This window comes from Chiloscyllium plagiosum, unplaced genomic scaffold, assembly GCF_037043375.1.
Source record: "Chiloscyllium plagiosum isolate Xiang-an unplaced genomic scaffold, Cpla_swu_hap1 HiC_scaffold_14, whole genome shotgun sequence".
Classification (NCBI taxonomy): Eukaryota; Metazoa; Chordata; class Chondrichthyes; order Orectolobiformes; family Hemiscylliidae; genus Chiloscyllium; species Chiloscyllium plagiosum.
Window position 1 is genome coordinate 68,170,989 of NW_028270152.1, and position 12,932 is coordinate 68,183,920.

At 44.7% G+C, this 12,932-nt stretch overlaps 1 protein-coding gene across 1 annotated transcript in view; it reads left to right on the plus strand.

Moving 5' to 3' along the window:
- The window catches only part of LOC122559165 (protein SSUH2 homolog), a 58,693-nt gene that overhangs the window by 14,638 nt on the left and 31,123 nt on the right, over positions 1–12,932 (plus strand). The window contains exons 3-4 of the mRNA XM_043708539.2: positions 5,485–5,583; positions 8,134–8,212. Coding sequence (XP_043564474.1) covers positions 5,485–5,583; positions 8,134–8,212 — 178 coding nt within the window. The remainder of the gene's footprint in view (positions 1–5,484; positions 5,584–8,133; positions 8,213–12,932) is intronic.

Below are 12,932 nucleotides of genomic sequence, written 5' to 3' on the forward strand. Positions count from 1 at the left end.
CTTTCCCCTCCCTAATGGATGCCTAGCTGGCTGACTCGCTCTCCCCGGCTCAGACGTGAGTAATGGCTGCTCAGGAGAGGTACTGGTGAGTCACCAGCAGCTGTGAACCACGTGAGGGACCAACACCTGAGGAAGGGGAAGAGAAGTACGCTAGGAAACCGTTCCGAGTTATGGAAGTGATTCCCTCCTGGGGCACGGCCAACCTGTTCAGCCGCACCTTAGTCGGGTATAGGGCACAGGAACTGGTCATTGGTCCCAACCAAGCCAGGTGGGAGCTGATGATCCTCCCTACTCTTATCCTTTCCTACCTAAATCTATCACCATGTTCATCTCCTTCTCCCTCAGTCTCACCTTAAATTATTCGTTTTAACCGCTCTCACTGTGAAAACAAGATCCCCCACTTTCACCAGTCTTTGGGTGAAGATGTTCCTTCTGAATTCACTGTTGGGGTTTTTGGTAACTATCTAATGTTGATGAGATTGAGTTATGCCGTACCCCTCAAAGAAACATCTTCTTTGTACCTACTCTGTTGAAACTATTATAATTTTAAAGACCTGTCTTAAATCCAACCTCTTCCTCCTTCGTTCAAAAAAGACCCAGGCTGTCAGCCCTTTCCTGATAAATTCTTGGTTTCATCACCCGAGGTTGGCAAAGGCTGAGTGGGGGACGGAGAGGGAAATTCTGATTTGGTTACACTTAATATCCTGTTCAAAGTTAAACATGACTTCCAGCCCATTGACATCTACGTGGGCTTGAAAGTATTGGAGAAGAAGCAGAAACCAGACAAGCTTGTGAATTTGCCTGAGTCTGTTACGGTTCAGCTAATGACAGAAATTTGCGGTTGGAATGTGTAGGCAAACAATATGGTGTTTTTTGTGCATATCTGTGCATATGTTTCACATTGAATAAGCTGCTGTGGTTTTTTGTGCTAAGCTGGCCGTTACATCATGTGGTTTGGATCCAAAACAACCTCAAGCATGTGTTCAATTGACGGATATTGTCTGAGAGGTTGATCTCTCAATCTTTTGAGAGACTTTTCCGGCTGGGGGGGTTTGCTTATAAGAAAATGGAGGGGAATTACGAAAACATGGTTGTCATTGTCAGGAATAAGGTGAAGTCAGCAACTGGAGTCTCTGCGGAAACCTACTCCCAGTTATATTTCCCCAGTTTATTCGTAGTTTAACACAAATGCAGTTAAACTAATGCAGTTAAACTCTCTGAATGTAGAGTGGATGAACAGAAGAAAGAGTTCCCCTTTACTGTGGTTGCCTTTCTGTGGAGCTGTAATGTGGTGAGAGACAGTACACCTGTCACAATTTCCTGCAATAAACGGTTGACTGAGGCTGCTTGGTCAGGATAAATGCCCACTGAATTCTAAAGTGAAGGGTTTACTCCACAATCTGGATTTCTCCTATTGCAGAGGACCTTCAATTGTGAAGGTTGTGAGTCGTGCATAGGAGTGTGAAATCATTGCCACAATTTCCCAACCCTTAATTCTGGGGTCACTGTGTTTCTTGTTGTTGTGAACCTAGTGAAGTGCTTCCCAAAGTAGAGGTCCGGACCCCACATTTTTAGCTAAAGTTTTTGTGGTTATAAACGCGTACATCTCTGTGCTGCCTCTCTGACAGGGGCCTGTGCTCAGAGGCTCCCCCACCAATTCTCACGTGTTTCCCTCCCCCCTGCTTCATCAAGGGGCTTCTCTGCCCTCCCCCACCCCACCAGTCCCACTGGTTGCACCCTCGCTGACCGCTCTCTCACTGAAGGGGATCACAACAAATTTTGGAGGCTCAAAATTGAGTCACAGTTGGGGAAAAAGTTAGGCCTAGAGCCTGATAACTTACTCACATGATTTTGCCGGCAATGCTCAGTGACAACCAGCAGGAGGCAGGCGTGGGTAAGTTAACATGTAGTTCTCTTTTACCTGATGTGTACCGTAATGAGAGATGATGCTTCGGGTGTGTTTTCCTTGGTCATTCCTGCCAAGGTTACCATTTATTGACATCCCTACTTGGATGCAACTGAGTAACTTGGTGAGTCATTCATGACAATTCGGAATTAGTTGCATTGGCTCAAGACAGATCAGGTGTGCGTGATAGATTTCCTTCCTTGAAAGAGATCATTAAACCAACTGGATTTTAACAATAATTCTATCAGCTTCACAGCTATGATGCCAGCCTACTGTGTTTCCAGTTTTATTTTCTCAAACTGCCTTGGTGGGGTTTGAGCTTGAGACTTTTTTTTGTCTGTGTTGTCCAGGTCTCTTAATTGCTGAACGATTATGGCTTGGATTGAGGCTTTATCAGAGGACAGGAGAAAGTGAGGACTGCAGATGCTGGAGATCAGAGCTTAACAATGTATTGCTGGAAAAGCGCAGCAGGTCAGGCAGCATCAAAGGAACAGGAGAATTGACATTTCGGGCCTTCCTGCAGAAGGGCTTATGCCCAAAACGTTGATTCTCCTGTTCCTTTGCTGCCTGACCTGCTGCACTATATCAGAGGACAGCCATGTCTGGGTTCCTGTGCCGAGCATATAAGCACATGTTCTTATGAGACAGAATTTCACTGGTCTAAACTTGATAGCAAAGATGATTTAAAATCACTGTTATATCCAATGCTACAGACAACAGAGGGCTGTTCTCTGAGAGACCAAAGAAACCGTAATGATTGTAACGAGACCAGCCAAGGGTCCTCACTGAATACAAGTTCCTTGATTGGAGCTGTTAATCTGGTCCAATCAGGAAGCCCTGGCTGACAGATTTAAGCAGAGTTTCTTGTCACTGGCCACCCGGGTGTTTTCCTATCTTCCTGGTGGTGGAAATTGAATAAAGATTGGTGCACTTTGTGTCTTTCACTGTGTCTCACACCTGCACACACACACCATGGGTGCTGGGGATAAAATAAGCACTACCGCACTTAGGTGGTAGTGTGGGGGTTAAAGGGGATAAAAAAAAACAGGAGTGATTACGGAGGAAAAAAAAAATTAACAGAGGAGTGTCGACCAACACCCTGGAGTTGTTCAGGGAGAGGTGGACGCCGCAGGGAGTGGAGTGCATCATTTCTCCCTCCAATTCTATTTTGATTTAGTCCCTACAAGAAAAAATTAAGCAGAGTTTCTAAAAAATAAGCACTACCGCACTTAGGTGGTAGTGTGGGGGGTTAAATAAAAAAAAATAAACAGGAGCGTAGCAAAAAAAAAGAAAAACAAAAGAGAAAAAAAAAATTAAGCAGAGTTTCTGTTCATTCTGAGAGCTGGTTCTGAGGAAGCCAGACCAGTGTTGAGTGTAAATAAAGGGTGACTTAGTGACAGGAAACCAGTTTCTGTGGGGCTATCTCAGAGAGTAAAGGCTGAATTGTCCCAAAAATGCTGTGTGACATCAGCAAACCAAGTGGACAAGTGCAGATAACTGAGGCTTAATTGGCTGCACACCGTGAATTGCTCCTTGGAAAAGACATGGAGGTGACTGGCTTGTGGTGTTTATACTCCAGAGATCTGGATAATGTTCTGGTTTGAATCCCACCATGGGAGATGGTGAAAGTTGAATGATTTCAAAAATCTGGAATTAAGAGTCTAATGATGACCATGAATCCATTGTCAACTGTTGGAAAACCCCATGTGGTTCACTCATTTTCTTCAGGGCAGGAAAATACCATCCTTACCTTGTCTGGCCCTACATGTGACTCCAATCTCACAGCAATGTGGTTGACTCTTAACTGCCTTCTGGGTAATTACGAATGAACAATAAATGCTGGCCTAGCCAGTGATGCCCACATCCAGTGAATGAATAATAAGATAACCCCACAGGGGATCATCCTGACATGCTGTTCTGAATTCCCAAACACCCTCGGCCACTTCCAAGGGGTTAGGAAAATTCCAGTCACATTCCTAGAGCCAAACAGACACATTTTCAGAGTAATTCTTTTAATTCATTCTTCGTGGGATGTGGACATCACTGACAAGGCCCGCAGATAATGCCCATCCCTCACTGCCTTTCAGCTGAGCTAGGCCATTAAATGTCAACCATATTGCTATGTGTCTTGAGACACATGTAGGCTAGACCAGGCAAGGATGGCAGCTTCCTTCCCTAAAGGAGATTAGGAACGATGCAAGATTCACAGTTATCATGACTGAGACTAACTTTTAATTCCAGAATGATTGATTAATTGAACTTAAATTCCACTAGCTAACATTCTGGTATTTAAACCCATGCCATCAGCACATTAGCCTGGGTCTCTGCACTACTGGCTCAGTGACACTGTCACTACACCACCAGTAGGCCCTCTGATCAGCAGGCCTTCAGTAAATGTGAATAAAGTTGTAAAATGAAAATCACTTGGCTGTTGGATAGATTGTAGTAGAGCGCTCTTCCTCCAACCGTCGTGTTGTTGTGGTCTGGTGATGGAGGAGTCCAAAGACCTGCATATCCTGTTGGATAGATTGGGTGACTCATAGAGTCATGCACCATGGAAACAGACCCTACAGTCCAACCAGTCTACGTCAACCATGTTCCCAAACTAAACTAGTCCCACCTGCCTGCACTTAGCCCATATCCCTCCAAACCTTTCCTAGTCATGAACTTATCCAAATGTCTTTCAAGCATTGTAACATTCCTCTGGCAATTCATTCCACACATGAACTACTCTCTATGTGTAAAAATAAAATTGCCCCCATGACCTTTTTAAATCTTTCCCCATTCGCCTTAAGAATATGCCCCTGTCTTTGAACTCCCCCACCCTAGGGAAAAGACCCTTGTTATTCATCTATGCCCCTCATGATCTTACAATCCTCAATAAGGTCACTCCTCAACCTCCTACACTCCAATGAAAAAGTCCCAGTCTTTCCAATCTGTTTTTATATCTCAGACCCGCCACTCCTGGCAACATCCTGGTAAATCTCTTCTGAACCTTCTCCAGCTTAAGAATATCCTTCTTATTACCCAAGGCAACTAGAACTGGATGCAGTACTTCAGAAGAGGCTTCACCAACATCTTGTACAACCTCAACCTGACTTCCCAACTCCTGCACTCAAAGGACTGACCAATGAAGACAAGGATGCTAAACATCACCTTAACCACCCTGTCTACCCGTAATGTAGATTTCAAAAAATCACGTAAACCCCTGGGTCTATCTATTTTACAGTACTATCCAGGGCCTGACCATTAATTATATAAGTCATGTCTTTATTTGTTTTACCAAAATGCAATACCTCGCAATTATCCAAATTAAACTCCATCTGTCACTCCTCAGTTGCACAAGGGAGAATTGAATATACTGCTAAGATTGGATGAAGAACATTAAGAAGGAGGTCTATTCTGTGCTATCAATTCCACACAATATAGTGAAAGAATCTGTGACGGTGAAACGATAGAGTTTCGGGGCCAGTGTAACTCTTCGATGGCTAGTCGAGTTAGCTTCAGAAAAGCATTTGTCACCATGCAAGTGGTTCAATCAAACAATTAATGAGAGAAATGTCACCTTCTGTTTGCAGCTTTCCCCGAAATCTCGCCGGGTGAGGAATGGGCATCAGCACCTCCCGTTGATATGCTGGACGATGTGGCTGGATATGAAGGAACTATATCAGGTGGCGGTATGTAAGAAATATCAATTCAGGGGGTTTGTTAGTGAAATCAGCAGCGCGCACACAGGCTGGAGAGAGGAGCCATTATAAACAAAGAGGCCTCACTCCAGCATTGGGTCAGGATCCCAACCCCATAGCTGCACAATAAATGTTGTATTGGTGTCAGATATCACATTGCAGTGTTGCTGAGGTGATGGTTTCAATGGGGCCAGAAACTGCAATGTCAGGTACCAGCAATAGACAGCTGAGCGATTGCCAGCAAACGTGCCCTTGAGCAGGGAAAAGAAAGAAAGACTTGCAATTCACTAGTGGCTCAGCTGCTCAAGATCCTATCCCCAGCAATGACAGGAATGAACATTGAAAGGAGAATGTTGGCCAGGATATGGGGAGATCTCCCCCTCATCTTTAAAGAGTGGCTGTGGGATCATTTAGTGCTGCCTGGGGGCAATAGAATAGGCTGACAGGACCGCTCCTTAGTGTTGCATCTACTTAATGATGTCTCTGCTATGCATTGCTGCCTTAGCATTGCATTGGAATGGCTGTCTAGATGGAGTGGCTACTCTTCTGCAGGGTTTCAAACTCCAACCGTCAACTGAGCCAAGGTGATAACTAAATGCAGAATGAACCTGCAACATCAACATGTCATTTACTTCAACATGGGAAGAGTCAAAATATAGTGAAGCTCTTCCATTTTTCCCCATCCTCTCCCTCACTATCAGAACCTTGTCACTTTCCACTGCAGCAGTGGAGGACCCCCAGTTCTTTGCCCAAGTGTCTCTGCCCCATGGTAGGCTACTGCAGAAAATACGGAGATATGGCATTGAGGGTGAGTTGGAGGTTTGGATTAGGAATTGGCTGGATGGAAGAAGACAGAGGGTAGTAGTTGATGGCAAAGTTTCTTCATGGAGTGCCGTCACTAGCAGTGTTCCGCAAGGATCTGTTTTGGGACCATTGCTGTTTGTCATTTTTATAAATGACCTGGAAGAGGGGTTAGAAGGTTGGGTGAGCAAGTTTGCAGATGATACGAAAGTCGGAGGAGTTGTTGACAGTGAGGAAGGATGTGGCAGGTTACAGCAGGATATAGAGAAGCTGCAGAGCTGGGCAGAAAGGTGGCAAATGGAATTCAATGTAGCTAAGTGTGAGGTGATTCACTTTGGGAAGAATAACAAAAAGATGGGGTACTGGGCTAATGGTCGGATACTTGGTAGTGTGGATGAGCAGAGGGATCTTGGTGTCCATGTACACAGATCTCTGAAAGTTGCCACCCAGGTAAATAGTGCGGTGAGGAAGGCATATGGCGTACTGGCTTTTATTGGTAGAGGAATTGAGTTCCGGAGTCCTGAGGTCATGATGCAGTTGTATAAGACTCTGGTGCGGCCGCATCTGGAATATTGTGTGCAGTTTTGGTCGCCATACTATAGGAAGGATGTGGAGGCACTGGAACGGGTGCAGAGGAGGTTTACCAGGATGTTGCCTGGTATGGAAGGAAGATCGTATGAGGAAAGACTGAGGCACTTGGGGCTGTTTTCATTAGAGAAAAGAAGGTTTAGGGGTGACTTGATTGAGGTGTACAAGATGATTAGGGGGTTAGATAGGGTTGACAGTGTGAACCTTTTCCCACGTATGAAGTCGGGTATTACAAGGGGGCATAGCTTTAAATTAAGGGGGGGTAGATATAGGACTGAAGTTAGGGGTCGGTTCTTCACTCAGCGAGTCGTGAGTTCATGGAATGCCCTGCCAGTAGCAGTGGTGGACTCTCCCTCTTTATGGGCATTTAAGCGGGCATTGGATAGGTATATGGAGGATAGTGGGTTAGTATAGGTTAGGTGGGCTTGGATCAGCGCAACATCGAGGGCCAAAGGGCCTGTACTGCGCTGTATTCTTCTATGTCTATGTCTATGTCTAAAGTGTGACCAATGTGGAATGCCACCAGACTTTGACTGTGGTAGGCAGCATAGCCAAACCCTATCCTTTTTTTTTGTCTACAGGTTCACCTGTACCTGATACACACACGAGTCAATAATGTTTTTGTAGAGAATCCCAGTCCACACTTATAGTCAATTATTTCAGTTAACCACACCCATAAAACCCACACCTCATGGATGACTTTTAAGATTTTCTTTCAATATAACCACAGTGATGGTTAGCTCCCTATATTTATACAGTCAATTCAGACAGCATTAACTCTTGATTAAAATATCCATCCCCTCCAATGATAAAGTTTCCTCATTCCATTAGGTCTGAAACATCCCTTTGGATCACGTTAGATGATTTCAGATTCCCTTTCTTCTCAACAGCAATAACTGGGTATCTATCAGGACTGGGGACTCTGTCACCACCATTATGTCCCTTCAGTGCACCTACTTGAAGCAGGTATGAATGCTCTAACTGAAGTGAGCACAAAGTCACAATCAAACCTGGAATTTTCCTGACCTCTGGGAAGGCATGTGTACCTGTGTGCATGTGTCTGTACACATATGTGTGTGTGCCAGCAGAGGGCATTGGTAGAGAGCCTAGATGCTCCAGCTGATGTTCTAATCGTGTGCTTATCATTCACAGAGGGAAGCTACATTCTCCCACCTAGTTCTATAGCAGAAGGAGCACGGAGAGATGAACCTCATCCACAGACAGCGTGGAGGTGAGATCCTAAAAGTGGCAAGTCACAGTTCATCTTACAACCCTTGAACCTCATTTTTGGCCTTGCATCCTACAGGCTTGCAGTGTTCCTCCAGTCTGAATTGTAGCTCCTGAAGTAACAGTTTAAAGTTTATAACCAAGGTTAAAATTCACTCTATAGCACCTGGACTTTCATTATCAGACTCATTATTAAACATCAGAGTGACTCATTTTAGTTTCATACACACACATACACACACATACACACAAATTAGGAACAGGACTAGACCATTCTGCCCCTCAAACTTGCTGTAGCGTGTGATAAATTCATTAACCCCATTGGCAGATCTGATTTGATCAACTCCACGCTCCTGCATATTCCTGGCACTCTTCAATTCCTTTGTTAGATAAGAATCTATCTAACATAGCCTCCGAGTTAATCAATGATTCACCCTCCATTCCACTCTCGGGAGAAGAGTTCCACATACTCATGATCTTCTGAACAGAAAAAATTCTCTTCATCCCCACCTTAAATTGGAGATCCCATATTTTTTTAAAATGAGTCCCCTCCTACTCTCTTCCAAAACAAATTCTCTTTGTCAAACATTCTGTCATCTTCCCTCAGGATCTTATATTTTTCAACAAGATCACCTTTTGTTCTTCCACACTCTCTCTCTTTATATATTATGTTGCTTTCCTATTCCTCCTGCCAAGTTCACACCTTTTTCCACATTATTTTCCATATCTTCGTCTGCTCACTTAAACTATCTGTATCAGTTTGCAAATTCCTTATGCCCTCTTCACCAACTTACTTCCCTTCCTAAAATAAAAACGGAAAGTTCTGGAGAAACTCAACAGGTCTGGCAGCATCGGTGAGGAGTGAAACAGAATTAATGTTTCGAGTCCTGTATGACTGTTCTTCAGAAGTTAAGGGGCCTGGAAAATGGTCTTTTTAATCCTGTTAACAGAGGGGGAGGAGAGTGAATGCAACAGATGTGAGGGTGCCCAGAGCAAAACACCAAGGGATTCCTAATAATAGTAAGGGAGAGATTGAGATATAAGGTAAGTGTTAACAGCTCTGCTGAGAGAACATTTATGGAGGTAAGGAGTGTGTGATCAAAATGGAAACATGGTTATGCTCAAAAGCTTTGAACTAAACTTTGAGTCTTGAAGCCTCTAAAATGTTGAAGTGAAAATGAGGTGCTGTTTCTCCAGCTAGTGTTGAGCTTCTTGGGACATTGTAGAAGGCTCGGGACAGAAATGGCCAAAACTAGAAGGTCAGGGTCATTGCTGCAAGCAGAGCAGAGGTGCTTTGCAAAGCGGTCACCCAATTTGCGTTTGGTTTCACAAATATAAAGGAGACCCCCACATTGTGAGCAGTGAATATAGTAGACTAGATTGAAAGTAATGCAAGTAAATGGCTGTTTCACCTTGAGGCTGTGATTGGAGTCTTGGGCAGTGAAGATGGAGGAAGTTAAAAAGTCTAGTGTTACAGCTTCTGCATTTTCATGGAAAGGTGTTGTGGTAGAGTGAGGAAGTGTTGGGCGTGATGGAGGAGTATGGACCAGGGTGTCACTGAGGGAACGTTCCCTGCAGAATGCTGGTAGCGGAGAGGAGGAGAAGATGCATTGATTGTATCGTCAGGGAAAGGTGGAAATGATGGAGGATTCGCAGACACGTTAATGGTGAAGAGGAGGTGGCTGGAACTGGAAAAAATGGAAATTGTGGAACCTTTGTAATGTCAGAAGGATCACGAATGTAAATGGGAAGAGACTGAACAAGAGGGGGATGATAAAAAAAAGAGTCAAGCTAATAAGGAATAGGTTCAGTGGGGCAGATTGGAAGGATGGGTCAATCCTCTGTGTGGGATTTGGGAAAGGAGTAGAAGCGGGATATGTTGGGATATGGGGAATTCTGGTGGGAAGCTTGGAGGAGATGAGGTCAGTGGAAGTCCTGGAAACTGCAGCCTTATGTTCAGTGGGGCTGTGGATCAGGGAGAGATGGCACTCAGCTTCTGCAAGGTCATTGTCCGTACATCAGACAGCCACACTCCCCTCCTCAGCAAATTCTAACAACATCAGGGTTAGACTTGAGAGAACAGAGTGCAACGAGTTCAAAGGGAGACGGTTTGAGTGGGTGAGCGGAGCAGAAAAATGAGTTGCAATTTCTGTTATGATGTAAGCAAGCATGGCGGCCAATTTTTGCAGAAGTTATTTCAGCCCACACAGAGGAAATAACCAGTAAGTCTTGTCTGTAGCAAGATTATTTGCGGGATAAAGGTCAACCAGATCAGCAGGTACCCTTCTGTTCTTCAAATCATGGTCTGTGTGCAGCAGTCCCTCAGAATAGCACCAGAGTATCAGCGTGGAATCTGTGCTTCAGTGTCTGGAGAGGACATTCCAGCTTCTGACTTGAAGCCCCGGTGCTACCACTGGCAACAGCTTACAACTAGCTGCTTAGTGAGTTGTCAGTTAACTTTATCATGAACTTGTCATGAATCCATAAAGCCTGTTTTAGACTTGGTTAATTCTGACTTTGGGGGTTTTTTTTTGGCATGGCTGTGCTGGTACCTTGCTGAATTATTAAGTAGTGATTTGTATTTTGCAACCAGTTTTCAGTTAAGTATAGAGCATATATCTAATGCGTGCATCACACCCCGAAAAGTGCCAACCGTGAAAGGCGTGTTGACTCAAATATCCCATTCGTTAGATAAAAATGAAGTACAACTGATCCATTTAATCAGCAGTTCTTGAATAGAAAGCAATTTGATTTATTACTGTCACACGTTCCAAGGTGCAGTGAAAAGTGTTGTCTTATGTTCTTTACAGGCAGAGCAATAGAACTCATTGATTAATACACCACAGAAAAGGCCCTTCAGCCCATTGAGTCTGCAATTACATAGTTACCACTAAAAGTATGCTAATCCAAATTTCCTGCACTTGTCAATATCCTTGAATGTTGTGATTAGATTTTCTTCAGTATAGAAACAGGCCCTTCAGCCCAACAAGTCCACACCAACCCTCTGAAGAGTAATCCACCCAGACCCATTCCCCTACTCTGTATATACCCCCGACTAATGCACCTAACACTACGGGCAATCTAGCATAGCCAATTCACCTGAGCAGCACATCTTTGGATTGTGGGAGGAAACAGACACGGGGAGAATGTGCAAACTCTACACAGACAGTCGCCCGAAGCAGGAATCGAACCCAGGTCCCTGGTGCTGTGAGGCAGCAGTGCTAACCACTGAGCCACCATGCCACCCAGTGATATTTGATGAGCTCATCCAAGTATTCTTTAAAAGGTTGCAAGGTTTCCAAACTCCATTACCTTCCCAGGCAATGCATTCCAGATTCCTCCCCCCCCCCCCCCCCCCCCCCCCCCCCGAGTGAAAAGGTTTTTTCCACAAAGCCTCTCTGAATCGCCTGCCCCTTACCCTAAAACTATGGCCTTTTGTGCTTGACCCTGCAAACAAGTGGAACAGCTGCTGTCTATCCACCCTGTCCTTGGCTGTCAAAATCTTATGCACCTTAGTCTTCTCTGCTCTACAGAAAACGATCCAAGCCTATCTCTTTACAGCTCAAGTTCTCCATCCCAGGCAGCATCCTGGTGAACCTCCTCTGTGCCCCTCTTGTTCTATCACATCCTTCCTGCAGTAAGGCAACCAGAACTACACACGCTAGATTAGATTAGATTATATTACAGTGTGGAAACAGGCCCTTCGGCCCAACAAGTCCACACCGACTCGCCGAAGCGTAACCCACTCATACCCCTACATTTACTCCTTACCTAACACTACGGGCAATTTAGCATGGCCAGTTCACCTGACCTGCACATCTTTGGACTGTGGGAGGAAACCGGAGCACCCGGAGGAAACCCACGCAGACACGGGGAGAACGTGCAAACTCCACACAGTCAGTCGCCTGAGGCAGGAATTGAACCCGGGTCTCAGGCGCTGTGAGGCAGCAGTGCTAACCACTGGGCCACCATGCCGCCCAGATACTTCAGTTATTGCCTGCTCAATGTTCTGTACAAGTCCAACATTGTTAATATACTCTGTGCTATGTCTGATGCAAGTAAGTGTCCCATTGCCTCTTAATTATCCTGTTCATGTGCTCTGCCACCTTCAGAGATTTGTAAATAATTAGCCCAAGGTCCCTCTGTTCCTCTAAACTGCCCAGTGTCCTGCTTTTCATTAAATACTCCCTCATCTGGTTTCTTATTTCAAAGTACATCACCTCACACCTATCAGGGTTAAATACCATGTGCCACTTGTCTGCTCATCTGATCAACCCATGTACATCTTTCTGCAACCTACAACCATCTTCTTAGCTATTAACCACTCTTGGTGTCATTTGCAAGTTTTGTTGCTGGCTTCTGCTGCAGAGATGTAAAAACGTCCATAAGGTCTAACAATTGGCCACTGAATTCAGAATATGCCTCTTTAGAGAATACTTAGTATAGGGCTTCTAAAGCATGAGGAGTGGGCTTTCAGGGATGTTTTTCAAACTGGAGGCCTGTGAGCAGTGGAGTGCCACAAGGATCGGTGCTGGATCCTCTACTTTTCGTCATTTACATAAATGATTTGAATGTGAGCATAAGAGGTACAGTTAGTAAGTTTGCAAATGACACCAAAATTGGAGGTCTAGTGGACAGCAAAGAAAGTTACCTCGGATTACAATGGGATCTTGACCAGATGGGCCAATGGGCTGAGTAGTGGCAGATGGAGTTGAATTCAGATA